We start from the raw sequence: 14,802 nt of genomic DNA on the forward strand, positions 1-14,802 counted from the left end.
TTATTTTTTCCAGACACATATTCAAGTTCTGAACTCTAAGGTTTTCAGAAAAGGAAAATGAATGTTGGTTCTACTTCTGTTTTCTGTCAATAGTAGTCTTTTTCTTGATTTCATGACGATGTCTTTCAAGGAAATTAGGCTCAAAGTAACCGAGATAAAAATTTGACAGCAAATTATCTGTAGTTTTCATATGTGCCTCATAAAATCCAACTGTGAATAGAAAAATATGATGTTTTACTCTTCATTTTTCCCTCAGATTTGCTTAGAATAGAGGGACTTTTTAAAGTTATAACTGTTACAGAAAAGAGACACTAAAAAGAGGATAGACTCCTGATTTTGCGTGAAAATGTAGAGGGTAGTCCCAGCCTTCTGTCCTCTGTCCTTGAAACAAGCTGAACAAGGTGTAGGAGAGACTTTCACAAGGAGAGGTGATGCCAGGGAAATAAATCAGAGACTCCCGTTTCCCAAACTTAAGCCACTTTGTTTTGAACATCATCACTCTTACCTTAGCTCTATTCTTCCTGAATTACAATTTTTTAAAAAATGTATTCACTGTTGAACTATTTACCTTAGACTTTTTCTAAGCAAGGTATTTCTTAAGCCATGCGTTTGATGAATTTATTCCATGTTATTCAAATTCACGTTAAAGTACCTATACAGCTGCTGAAGTAAAACAAAAAGTTTGGGTCGCTGTGCTCTTAAAATCATTTTAAGTATCATGTTGATACACAAATCACACCCTGAAAAACACTGATCTGATACGCTTTTCTGTTTGATTTCCTTAACCTCTGTCACCTTCGCCTCAAGTACACTTTGGCCACCTGCTCCCATAACATTGAATTTGCCAAGAAATAGTTTATTATCAAAAATCTTTATTCCAAGTATTCTGACTACTTTATACATCTCAATGAGACCTCTAGTCTCAATCTTCCCTGCTTTTTTCCTCTCTCCCATCCCCTGCCGCCCTCTTATCTCTTTCTATTTGAAACCAGCAAACAATTAGCCATTGATGATTAAGTATCTAGGTACTAAAGTTTTTTTCCTTTTTGCAATTACTGATTATAGCTTTTAGCTGTTTAACCCACTCATTGTCAACTGTGCTGTTGAGGCAATATGCTGTCTGACTCCCACTAGGCTCCTACAGATAACATCTCCTTGGAGCCTGCGTCACCATGGTAATGGGTGTGTGAACTGTCTTTCAGGACTTAGAACTCCTTGTCCACTTCAGGACAATTGAGACCACCAACTCATCAACTGGGCCTGTGCAGATGCCTGATAAGGGACCTTTTGACATCAAGAGGCTAAAAACTCCACCCTCAGATCGTGCTAATGCCACCATTTTGTGAACAGTCCTATGAAGAGGCATGGAATCTGATTTCACTTGCACAAATTACCTCACCTCTCCTCCCCTCCAATCACCAACTCCACATTTCAGACTACCTTGCCCCTCTACCTCATAAATATCCCTGAGTCCCTATTTTTGGGGAAGTAGATTTGAGACTCTTACTCTCGCTTCCTCACATGGCCGCCTTGTGATTAAAACCCACTCTCTGCTGCAATCTCATTGTCTTGGTATTTGGCTTTCCAGGCAGCGGGCAAAAACAAACCTGGCGTGGTAACATATTCATCCTGGAGACTACAGTTCCTCGCTTAATCACTCTCTTGCCAATATTTGTCAGCACACATTGCCCTTTTTCTCACTCCATTCAGTGAAACCTTAGCCCTGGACTAATCTACCTGTCTGCCTTCTTGGCTACTAATCACTGCTGTGGAAAATCAAACATCCTCACAGATTGGTATCACAAAAATCCAGTCTATAGCTTCAAATGGATCCCCTGTACTGCCCCTCAAACTTTCTATGAATTGCCAGTTGGCTTTCTTTCTTTACAATTTTCCAAATCTTTGTTCTTCTTAAGTCCCTTACCACACCATCTACCTCTCACTCTCAGAAGATGTCACTTAATACTTCATATAAAAACAAAGAGCATTTATCATTTAGAAAATCTTTTGACTTCCTATTCCTACTTGTATAAGCTTACATGCACATACATCATCCCTTCCTCCTGTCCTCCCATATTCCTAGAAGAGATGCCTGGTGCTAAACCATTGTGACCTTGTTCTATCAGTCATTTCCTTTATAAATTACATCTTCAAACTTTAGAACTCTTTCCTGGCTTCTTCCTATCATGACCAAATATTTCCCATCTTAAAAAAAAATCAATAAATCAATCAGTTCCATTCTCCGTTTGTTTGTTTATTATCTTCTCTGCACTTCAAAGGCAAATTTGCTGAGTTTCTGGCACTTACTACATCCACTTCCTCACAGGACATTCACTATTTTTGTCCTTCCTTTAAAACTGCCCCATCAAATTCACTGGTGACCTCTGTGTAACTAAATCCAATGGCTTCTTTCCAGGACTCATCTTCCTGGACAGGCTTCTCATTGGAAATACTCTCTTTCTTTGGTTTGTTTTGAAATCTCATACTCTTACTTTCCTTCTATTTCTACATTACCTTCTCCAATCTTTATTTTAGGCTCTTTTTCCTGTTCATTCTATATTTTCAAAGATCTCCCTGCTTCTCTTCACTCTAAGCACATTCTCTGGGTGACATGACTTAATTCCATGATAACTCCAAAATCCATCTCTAGCTAAGAGTTGTCTTCTGAGCTCCAGACACACACACATCCAAATATCTATTGATTATCTCCATTTGGATGCCTCATAGACATCTCAAACTCAACATGTACAACACTGAACTTGGCTTCTTTGTGGCAAATTTGATCCTCCTTCCTCCGGTTCAGATTATAGCAAATGACACTTTAGGCCACTGAGTTGCTAGGAACTTAGGAGCTACCTTTAACTCTTCTCTTTCCTTCTATCCTGCCATCCAATCAGTTGCAAAGTCCTGTGTGTTCCACCTCCTTAATATGGCACAAATCTGTCAACTCTTCATTCTCATTTCCACAACTTGAGCACATGCCAGCTTGATTTTGTGCTTGGATTCTTGAATTTTGGTCTCCTTTTCCAGTTTTATCTTTCTCCAATGCATTCTCCACCCTGCATTCAGAGTGATCATGTCACTCTCCAATTTAAAACCTTTCAGTATACATCTATTGCCATTAGGATAGAGTTCAAGTTACCAAGCCTTGTGATATTGCTCCAGCTTATTTCTCCAGGCTGATTTTGTCTACTCCCCGTCTCTCTTTATGTATCCCTGCCCTACTGAACCACATGTAGTTCCCTGAATTTGCCATACTCTGCTACTCATAAGCCTTTGTACATGCTGCCCCCTTGGTCTGAAAGTCTTCCCCTCCAACTTGTTTTTTACTTGACTAATTTCCATTTGTCCTTATGTCTCTGTTTAAAAGTTTCTTCCACCTTCTCTGACTTCTCCTACTGTATGTTAATTGTTCTTTCTTTCTGCCACCATAGTACCTTATAACAAGAATGATTAGTATAGTTTTTGTTAATAACATTTGAATACTTATTTTATGCCAAGATCTGTTTTAAGCAGGTTCTATATTTTAACTCATCTAATGCTTACAACAATTTTATGAGGTAATTATTATTATTTCCTTGGATAAGTAATCTATGCTACAAAGAAGTTAAGTAATTTTCCCAGGGTTCCACAACTAGTAAACGACACAAGTAGATTCTGAAATCAGGCATCTTACTGAAGAGTTTACAAACTTAAATATCATATATTTCTCTATATGGAAGCACTTATGACACTGTATTGTAATCACCTGTTTGTACCCAACTTCCTAATTGGCCCCTAGGTTCTTAGAGGGAAGTTGTATCCCTAGCACCCAATACAGTGACTGCCACATAGTATGCTCCCAATAACTATTATTCCAATAAACAAAAGAGCAAGGTGACATGTGACTCAAAGAGTGAAGAGTCTTTGCTTAAGATTTATCCTGACCCAGCCTCAGTGTCTGCCATTGTGATATTTTGCCCCAAGAATGCCAGTGACTCTCTGTCACCTAATGTCCCCATGCTGTTTCTCTCTAAGAGTTTACATATCCTGTTCCATTCACCTCAGTTAACTTTTCTACTCTTGTTCAACCGGTCAACTCCTATTCACCCTTCCAAATCCAACTCAGAATACACTTTATTCCTAAGGGTTTCTGATCTTCTTTTTAGTTAGAGTCTAGATTTTAGTTCCTTCAAACGTTATACATTTAAACATCACAAACGACGACAACAACATTAAATTAGACGGTGACATTTTTTTACCAATGATCTATTTTCTATTCATTTTCATATCGCCAGGACTTGAGAGTAGTGCCTAGCACTCAGAGGGTGTTCAACAAATGTTTGATATACTGATTGAATGAAATTAGCTTGGGTTACGTCTCTGTGGATTACCAAGCAGATATCTTGAACTCTGATACATTATGGCAGTTTAGTCAGCTCCTACAATGGCAAAGAACTGATTACTATTTAAGTTGTCCAATATTGGCACATTGGGAGATATGAGAAGGAGCTATTACAACACCTTTGCCTGTTTCACTTTTTTGATTGGACAAGGATTGGGCAAAAATTATGCCATTTTTCAAAAGTCACTCAACTCGTGCTCACCAGACAACTAACAAACATTTTAGGCAGGCAAGTCTATTTTCATTTAGAGGTAGACAAAGAGGCGAAAGAAGTCTGTGCAAGTTTATAAGATGTCAAACCACAAATCCAACTGTAAAATCCCTCAAAATGTTATTTTTCCTGTCACTTCTATATTAGTCCCTTCCTTTGTATGTCACTGCTGGGATGTTAGCACTTTTTTAGTCATATCTGGGCTTTCTGACTATTCTATGTGATTGCTGTTTCTTGTTCCTCAAGCACACACAAAACTATCAGATTGTTTCTTAAAGCACTACTTTGATCAAGTGCTTTCTCTGCTCAAGAACCTTCAGTAGTGCCTGTCTGCGGACTTAGGTGGGAATTCCAAGCCAAGATTTGCAGCCAGATGTTCTGCCTCAACTGATTTGTGTAGACCCTGACCCATGGCTGATATCTAGTAAGTGCTTTTGATGTTTTCATTGCTTTTCTTCATTGTGTTCTTGAAAGTGAAATCAGGAAACTTAGTTGAAGGAAAGTTCCAGTTTGTGTGTATCATTATTATTAATATTGGTGAATTATCAAGAGTAGATGCCTCTTGTTAAGCAAAGATGCCACATGTTAAACAAAATAAAGGCTGTAAACATTAAACAAAGTATCTTCCAGGGGTCCGATATCCTAAATGAAACAGGCATGTTAAGATGTGACAGGTAATACACTTTGGGGAAAGATAAGTGATATTTTAATTAATGACAAATTTGTGGAGATCTCCAAGAGGACCAAAGTGACTTCACAGTTGAAAGCTAACTCATTATTTCTCGATTGAACTTCTAAGGTAAGTATTCAGCCATGAGCATAATTAAATAAGTCCACAAGAAATGAGAAAAGGATTACCCTTCAGATGCTGGATCAAGCAAACCTAGTGGCCAAGAACACCATGTTCTCTGCTTGAAAACCACCATTCAGTTGCCAGATTCTATTGTCCCAAGGGCTCTTTTGTCCTATTTCTGGCCTTTGTCTCTTGCTCTATCTCTCCAATGGTTTGGATTTTATGTCCTCATCATTTGACACATCAAAGGATCAAAGAGTTCAAAGCTCTTCAGGCTGCCAGGATTTTATTTAGTTAAAAAAAAAATCAACAAAAATAAAAAATTGTGCCCATTTTCCTCTTTGCTAGAAACCAAAATTCAAAATTAAGATCAAAGCACAAGAACATCTATCTGTGCAGTTCAAAATAAGAACACACCTCTTCACGTACACATACCCTATTACAAAGTGCACCACTAAATTGTATGAAACAACGTAAACATGGCTAATCGAAATCCTCAAGACACTAATGTATTCTCAAATCCACCTCTGCCACTTTGTTGTACAAATGGAACATTCACAGATTCTTCTCTTTCAATATCCAAAATACCATTTTTGGAATAAATTTGAAATTTTGATTCATTCAACAAACAATTATATTGAGCACTTACTATGAGTCAGACACTATGCTGGGTGCTGATCAAGCAAAATGGGATGATTTTCTGCTTTCAGAAGAATTCTGGTCTCTAAAGCAGTGCTTCTCAAACTATTTTTATTAATTGGTGCCCTCTTTTGCTAAACATAAATATCCTTCTCCCACTTACCAGAAATTCTAATGAACCCTTCTAACACTGAAAAATCACTGATACACAGAACATAGATTCTATTTTCTGCGTATCCTTCACAGAACAAATGTCTTTGAGCTTTGACTTTTTATTTCAAAAGCAACATATTTTATTTTCCATACAAAAACTAGATTGGAATATTAAATACACTTTTTTGAACCACATATGCTACCCCCCAACCCCGAAACTGAAATTCAAATTCCTTGCACCTGGCCCTGTTGAGAATCACTGCTTTAAAGAGTTTTGGAGAAAACCAGTCAACCTCCATCTCTCCCCTCCAATCAAGTCTTAAAGGAATTAGAATTTTCCTACCTGACACAACAGCTGGTGGAGTATCATAATCCTGTCTTGGGACTGAATCTTTGAATGAAAAGAGCATGAGAAAGAATGCAATGAAGTACAAAAGAAAATAAAATAGAATCTTAGCTCTAAAACTTGGAAGTGCCCACTGTATGTCATATGGTCGCCTAAGCCCCCTGCCTTCATGCCCTCAAGGCACTATGACCCCTGGTTTATAGCTGATACAATGGTCCCCATTACCACCACACTGTACATGTTGTTAGGTCCCATCCAGACTGTTAGGACAGTACAGTCTGTCCCAGAACATTGTCATCTGTCTCAGTCTGTCATAATTTTGGCCCTTCCCTTGGGGAATCAATGCGAAATTTTTACCCTCTCTGGCTGACACATAAGTTCTACAGGGCAGCCCACCTGGAGGGGGCCCAGAGCACTACATGAAATAAAGTCCTGGAGAACAAAAGAAAGAACTAAAAATTTAAAAGAGATAAATAAAAAATTTACACATTCCCATATTCTATGGAGGCTGATGTATTTTGAAGCTAGAGTTTTGTTATTAATCACTCAGCCCAGCTCTGATCCCAGTGGTTGTCAGTCAGGGCCAAGGAGCCTTGTGTGTTGGAATTGTGAGAACAGAGATACATAGAATCTCTTCAACGGATGATTATTGTCTTTTTCCAAAGTGTCAAAACATTGGAGGTGGCAAATGGTAGGGAAAGCTTAATTAAACTACATGACATTTATTTCAACATTTCGGGTTCTGTGGGACCAAATACATCTGCTTTTTTGAAGATGAAAAAGAGGCTTTAGCTTAATACAATTCCTTTAGCCAAGGATCTTAAAGGAAAGTGGGACATAGCCTATGGTCTAAGGCCCCCCTTCTATAAAGTAAAATTCTAGTCTAGCTCCGACTCCCCTTGGAGGGGTAAACTGTGTAAAAGGGATCAGATATTGCTCACATTCAAATAAACTGTCCAAACATGGTTAAACAGATGCTCTTGTGTGACCCTTATTCATATGACCATTATTCTATTTAAAAAACTAAAACCTCAAACTTCATATTTCCAACTACTTAAGAACTTAATTTGGACTATCACGAAGCCCTCCATTTCCTTGCCAAAAAGGACAATGTTAATCACTCTCTCATGAGTAAATGGCATGTGAGAAGACAGATTAAAACTTGAACATTGCAAGGCAATTTGACCAGCAAAAGCAAACAATGATCAAAGATTCAAATGCAAATCAATCTTAGGCATGAGTTATTTTGTTTCTCTCAACAGGTATGTGAACTAGTGAGTTGACTATAATCCCCAAATCTAGAATAAGTAGAACCATTTTTAAAGGGTCCCCAAATACTTTATTAATAGTGGTAGTAATTCCTAGTATCTTTTTAAAAACTGCAATCACTCATTATTATTTCAAACCAAAAAAAAAGTTAATTTTAAGACCACGCCACCATTTTCCAAGAATATATTCATAACATTTCAAAATAAATAAAAGCAAATCATGCTCATTGTTGAATACTTGGAGAATGTAGAAAAGTATAATGATTAACATAGAAATTATCCTTAATCCCATCACCCAGAAATAACCACACTTGTTTCGTATTTCTTACAGCCTTATTTCATAAGTAGCTTTCCATAGTTGGTACTATACTCTACACGTGAACATTCACGTCCTGCTCTTTTGATGTAAGGCTATAAATAATCCCTTTCCTAATTAATTTAAACCTGTATAACTTCATGCTGTGTTACAGTCTGGTTTATGGACGGATTGTGATTTATTTAATAAATCTTCCTTATTAGATATTATAAAGAATACTGGGCTGAACGTTTTTGAGGTATAAAGGCTTTTCCATTATTTTAGAATATTTTCATAGAGTAGCTTCTCAAAACTAGAACTGCTTGGTCAGCCAGTAGAGCTGTTTTGAAGTGTCATGTCTTCCCACCTTGCTATCCAAGTGACACTTGTACAAATTTAGAGTCCTATCATCACACTATCAGTGACTGGCAATGCTTATTTCCCTATGCCTTCATCAGCAATGTGTATTACTTTGATAACTTTATTTCATGGGTTCTGTGCATACGTCTGTGTATCTGATTAAATTGCTATTTCTTTGATCACTATTTTTTCATATGCTTTTCAGCATTCCATTTCCTCTTTCATCAACTATCTGTTCACGTCCTTTGGCATTTTATCTATTGGAGCTTTTGTATTTTGTCACTAATTTATTTGAACTCAGAATCCATTTTTTAATTGGATTCTTTAAAAAGCTTATCATTTGCAAATACATTTTCATAATACTAGATTGTCACTTAATGCCTACTTGTTTATTGTTTATATCATAAGACTACCTTCAAAGTTCATTTATCGTACAGTAAGACTAAATAAGTTCTTAAAAACTATTCACTTTTATCTATATTTTTTCTTTTATTTGACTTTTTAATTAATTGATACCAAGGAGATGTACTCATTACCACTCATGAATTTATGATACTATTTCCTAATCATGAGTCCATTTAACATTGCATGTTGCTTTTTATCATGCTTAGCCTTAATACTTATATTTATAGCTAATAATTGAAAAATGACAATCTTTAAGCAAAATGAGTAATTCAGGATTTTCACCTGATACTGTCAGGATTTTAGAGCAATGAAGAAAGAATGGTGTGACTGAAAAAGGTAAGAGAACTATGGTGAACAAATAGAGTACAATTACAAGATTATCTTTGTGAGTGGCTATGGTTACACCATGGGAATCCAATGATGTCACAAATCACCAGTGGTTTGGAGAACACAAACAGAACTGCAGATAAGGAGCCTGCAGAACAAAAACTCTTTATTTCTTTCAACAGATTCTGGTGACATAGTAAGCCACTGGTGCCCACCAACTGAACAAATGAGAAGGAGATAAGAAACTTGTAAAACAAGATTGTCATGCAATTTGGAGGCTCTCATAACACAGTAAAATCCCCAGTGGTTTCTGCTAAAGCTTACAATAGAGTGATCAGAAATTATGGATAACAGGGCGATGGTTCTATCCAGGGAATCCTGTGACAAAAAAGTAAACAAAAGCAGAAGAACTAGAAAATTCTTCAAGGTCAGCAGAGCCCTGGAATAAAACAGTTATTCTTCTTGCATAAAATTCATTTCTTTTAAGGCTTGCATATTCTGTCCAGCTTAAAAATAGGTAGGGAATTGAACAATAAATTTTGAGGTGGCAAATGGTAGAGAAAAGTAGATTAAACTACATAGTATCCATTTCAAAATTTGAGGTTATGGAGGAGCAAATATATCTAATTCTACGAAGAGGTAAAGGAGGCTTTGGCTCAATACACTTCCTTTACTCAGGGATCTTAGGAAGGAAAGTGGGACATGAATTATGGCCTAAGCTCCCCCTTCTAGAAACGAAAAGTTCTAATCTAGCTCCAACTTGCATCAGCTCTGATCTCTGCCTACTTTGGATTATTCACTGGAACTCTCTCTGTTCTACCCTCGGAACCTATCTGTTTCTGTAGTTGAGGTTCCTGTCTTAATCTTGGCTTGTTAGTGCTCAGACCTTGTTTTGCAGAATTTCAGTGGAGTCAAATGTTTGGGAGCCTCTGAAAAGTTACAAGCAGGAGGCATGGTCAGACAATTTTAGATTGACTGGTTGTGGCAACATAGTGGATAATGGATTGCAACAAATTGAGACTGGAAGCAGTTAGGAGAATATTACAATTAATCAAATGAGGTCCAGGGCAGAAACTCTAGAAATGTAGAGGAAAGGATGTATTTGACAAATGTCTTTGTACAAAATTGGCAGGACTTGAAAAGTAATTGTATATGGTAGTGAGGGAGAAAGAAGAGTCTAGATTGAGTCTAGGTGTAGCGTTTGACTACCTGGGCAAATGATCATGGGATTAGCTTGAGAGGAAACAAGGAACAGGAACATATAAGAGGAAGGGGGTCAGGCGGAGGAAGCTCGGGGAAGCTCATGAGATTAGTTTGGATTGTGCTGATTTTGATATGTCAGAGGAGATTTACATTGAGATATTTGGCAAGCAGTTGGATAAATGAGTCTAAAATTCTAAGATGTGGTTAGCATTGAAGACTCAGATTTAGGAGTCTTCAGCATAGAAGGCAGAGTTCATAAACCATGAAAGTGAATGAGCTTGCTTATGGAAATCATGTATAAATGAGAAGTAAGCTAAAAAATGAAGCCCTGGCTTAGCAGCCAGCGAAAGAAAAGAAGCAGCAATGGCCAGAGAGGTCAGAGGAGAACCAGGAAAACCTTGGGGCAGAGTCACAAACTGAGAGTTCTTAAGACAAACTGGGTCCAATATTCAAAAATATGGAAATTTCCCATTAAAGTCCAAATATCTAGCTTCTTGTGAAAAATTAAGGTGAGGCCACCCTGGCTCTGTATGCCCATGTAGCAATAGCTGTCTGAAGTTGAGTAATGGCTTCCCTCTTTAGATGAGGCATCAGTGTTCCAGGCTGCCAAAGGCATCACTTCTCCCTATTGTTCATCCAACAGTCGGGCAGAGATGTTATTATTGCATTAAAAAAATCTCTAATTTAAAATATAATCTCTAATGTAAAATATACATGACACTTCACGTATATTTATGTTACATGACTATGTTTGTGACATAGGTAAATATAGACCAATTTGATTACATATTTCCAGGATTTTTTGCTTGAACTTAGTCAACTTTACTCATTAATGTGACTTGGCTTATCTCTATGGACTTTTGGATTTACAACCCTGAAAGAGTATGTTAGAAGCTAAGGAAGTAGAAACTTGAAAGAAATAAGTTATGTCAAATGAAATAGAGCAGGCCAGTGGGTTGTACTGGTTGTAATGTCCTATACCCCTTCTGGTGAGTTGGACTAGATTCCTACCAGTTGGAAGCTACCAGAGGTAGAGAGGTAAGGATGGTTCATTTGATTAGCATCTACCAGGTGTCACACACTGTATGAGGTATGTCACATATATCATTCCATTTAACACAACAACCCTGGGATGAAAATATTGCTTTTCCCACTTTGTAAAAGAGGAAATAAAAGTTCAGAGAGGTTAAGTAACCTGCCTAAACATACATAGCTAATAAAGGGCTTTGAACTCAAATTTAATTCCAATGCCCACTGTTCTTTCCATGACACCAGGCCACCTTCCCAGACATGGGATAAAGTATGTTGAATAGATGCAATAAGATGGGGAAATTTGATTAAAGGAATCAAATCGATTACATAATAGCCACTCCAAATGCCAACCAAAAATGCAGATAAAGTGAATCTATGATGGCATATCAAAGTGTAAGAGTGACAGTTTAAGAAAGGGTATAACCATATTACGGACACTAAACTCACTCAGTGATATTTTGTTGAACAAATCAACAAAGTAATATTGTTTTTTCTCTGCCTTTCCATAACCTTATGAAATTTCAAACCTTTGCAAAACATCAATTTACACGAAGCTTATAACGCACGAAAGCATTATTTAGTACAAATGTGAAGGGGGAAAAAAAAAGCTAGAGGAAATTGGTGTTAAAAATAAGCCACATGCTTAAAATTCCTGCTTTCTAAGAAAGGGCAGGTGTATATATCATTACTGAATAATTTGGCTATTGTTAGCTGGGTAAAAATTGTGGCCTTGTATAAATGTCTTCTTGTTAAAAATGCTCAAATACTAACCATACTATATGTTATTAAATCAATAACTATTGTAATTCTGAATCTGTTGTATACATGTTAGCCTGTTTTTCAATTCCCTAAAGGATTCAGTCATATTTCAATTAATTTAGCTCTAGTATTTTTTTCTAATTTGCAAATTGAAACTTCAGCAAGTCAGCTGGCTTTCTGTTTTGATTCAAATGAGTAGGATTTATAAAGTGTTTCCTTCCATGCTTTGCATCATCACTCCCTCTTTTATCAGATTTCAGACTGTCATTCAATGAAATAAGATTGATTATGTCACTTATTCAGAATTTATGATCATTTAAGGAGAGGAAGGCCAATATGAAGGAAAAATCAATAGTGGGAACATGAAAAACTTCAGGCTTCCCGATATTGTTCTTGGGATCTGCTTGTTAGTAAATGAGCAAACTGACTACAAATAATCCTTACACATTGCTAAAAGCTACAGAACACTATCTTCACATTCTATCTCCCTGATGACAATTAGCTGTACCATGATGTATAGTTAAATATAGTCTTAGATGCGACCTTGACAAGTCTTAGTCAGAGGCCTAAGAAATCATTTGATCCAGCCCAAGCCTTCAGACATGTAAAGTATCACAAACTGGTTTTTATAGGTTCAGCAACTGAGGTCTTAGAGATAGGTACTTTGTTTATGTTAACAAAACTAAGTTTCTTTATCAAAACTATGTGACTCTTTCCACTAGGTATATGAACTTTCTATTTAGAGCAGATAATTGAGGTAGCAGTGAACATGTCAGAAACTTCTTACATTTCAAAAAGCCTGTGAGTCAACACATCTATGTGGCAAGGAAGCCACTGTTTTAAAGTAAAATTTCCGATCTGCAGCTAGTGTTCATAGTATATGTAGGTGTTTGGAGATGATGCGAGCATAATTGTGAAGAATAACAGAAGTGGTGACTATGAGACACACAGGCTTAAAGACCTAGAGGCGTACAGTCGAAGGGGTCCCATATATCATCATGTTCAATGCTTCAACTAGACGGAGAGAGAAACTGAGATTGGAAGATCTCTCCCAAGGACAGATAGAAACAACAGGGCTCAATCAAGATTCTAATCTAGGATTCCCGACTCCTGGTCCAGTGCTCTTTTCATAATGCATAAGCTGCCTCAGTCAGAAGAAAATATATTTTTCTTTCTATAGCTTTAAAAATGACAAAATTATCTGCATCAACCTTGATGAAAAATAAAAACTGTTACCAGTGGCGTCACATGAGAGGTTGGCTTTGATGTTTTGCATCGTTCTCTATCATGGGAATTGACAAAGTTGCAGTATTCCAGGTAGATATTTGCCCTCTTGACCATTTAGGGAATTGTCTTAGAACAAGATTTTTTAAAAAATAAACACAGTTTTGCTAATGATTTCAAATGCCTTGTGATATAAAATCAAGGCTGTAATAGGTATTTTTCAATATACTTTTGGTCCCCACGGAAAAATAATGGGTAGTCAAAAATATCCCAACCTATATAAAAAATCAAGTATATTAGATCCCTTTCCTTTTTTCCAACATCATCTGTGTCAATACATTCAAAAGGAAGATTAAAAGAACTGGATTAAGTCTAGTTCTCAATTCCTTTTTATTGATTTAAACAATGAAAGTTAATAAAAAGCCCCGAATATTAGTCATAGTCAGGGTTGGCCCCTCACTTGTGAAGAATAACCTGGGAATGACATAGTAGCTGAGTGGTAAGCATCTGGGAAAAGAAAACCAGGCTCAAGTGTATTAAGTTACAAGGTGTAGATTCACAGGTGCATGCGTAAAGACATCTTTCCAAAAACAGACATTATACCTGGTGCATCATGTCCTAAAACAAGAAGAAACTCAGATTTAAATGCAACACAGTAGAACCTCCAGCCTTGTCAACGTGAGTAAGTGTGCCCCGCAACTGAATACACATGCAGAATGCGGCTTATTCATACTGGAACTTGAAAGGTGTTTTAGTCAATGGTACAGAACCAGTTTTGCTGATAATGCCAGTGAAAACAGAGAGTATTGCATCTTTTTGAAGAAGTCTAAGGCAACAAACCAAAACAAACTCTTCAACTCACCGTTCCTGTTGTGCCCAATGAAAGATGATTCATTTGTTGTGTCAGGGGGCCCATCATGTTGGCTGGCTGCATTGACATAGGATGGTCCATTGTCGGCGTAATCACAGCACCCTACAAGCACACACAATGTCCATCTGAAAACACGTTCCACAGGAAAGGAAACTTTTTGAAAAAATAAACACAGTAACTGCATTAACATCAAATGTATTTACTTTTCACTGAAAAAATCAAATTCAACCATGTATGATTTTTACATCCATTCATGTCATTTTGTGCTCATCTAAATATATGTAGCATTAGCGACTTTTCCTCTGATGTGATTTATCTGTGATGTGTCTAAAACACCTGTCATTTACAATTCCAATATTCAATATAGAATGCATCCCAAGATATCATATACATTCTCTCTCATTGCTCTAAACACAAACTTCTCTGACTGAAAGATATGAATACTATGGAAATTCTCTAGTTTTTCTTGATATTGAATAAGACTTGATTTATGCCATTTATCCATGATTTATATGGATTATACTTGATCATC

The 14,802-nt window shown here is 36.9% G+C and overlaps 1 protein-coding gene across 10 annotated transcripts in view; it reads right to left on the bottom strand.

Moving 5' to 3' along the window:
• The window catches only part of RBMS3 (RNA binding motif single stranded interacting protein 3), a 1,256,175-nt gene that overhangs the window by 48,381 nt on the left and 1,192,992 nt on the right, over nucleotides 1–14,802 (bottom strand). For 6 of the 10 annotated variants that reach the window (XM_070575921.1, XM_070575920.1, XM_070575927.1 and 3 more), the window contains 2 exons: nucleotides 14,262–14,372; nucleotides 6,524–6,571 (listed from right to left, as the gene is read on the bottom strand). In XM_070575921.1, the coding sequence (XP_070432022.1) occupies nucleotides 6,524–6,571; nucleotides 14,262–14,372 (159 nt within the window). The remainder of the gene's footprint in view (nucleotides 1–6,523; nucleotides 6,572–14,261; nucleotides 14,373–14,802) is intronic. The other 4 variants (XM_070575925.1, XM_070575924.1, XM_070575926.1 and 1 more) reach the window with 1 other exon arrangement.

This window comes from Equus przewalskii, chromosome 15 (genome assembly GCF_037783145.1).
Source record: "Equus przewalskii isolate Varuska chromosome 15, EquPr2, whole genome shotgun sequence".
In the NCBI taxonomy this organism is placed as follows: Eukaryota; Metazoa; Chordata; class Mammalia; order Perissodactyla; family Equidae; genus Equus; species Equus przewalskii.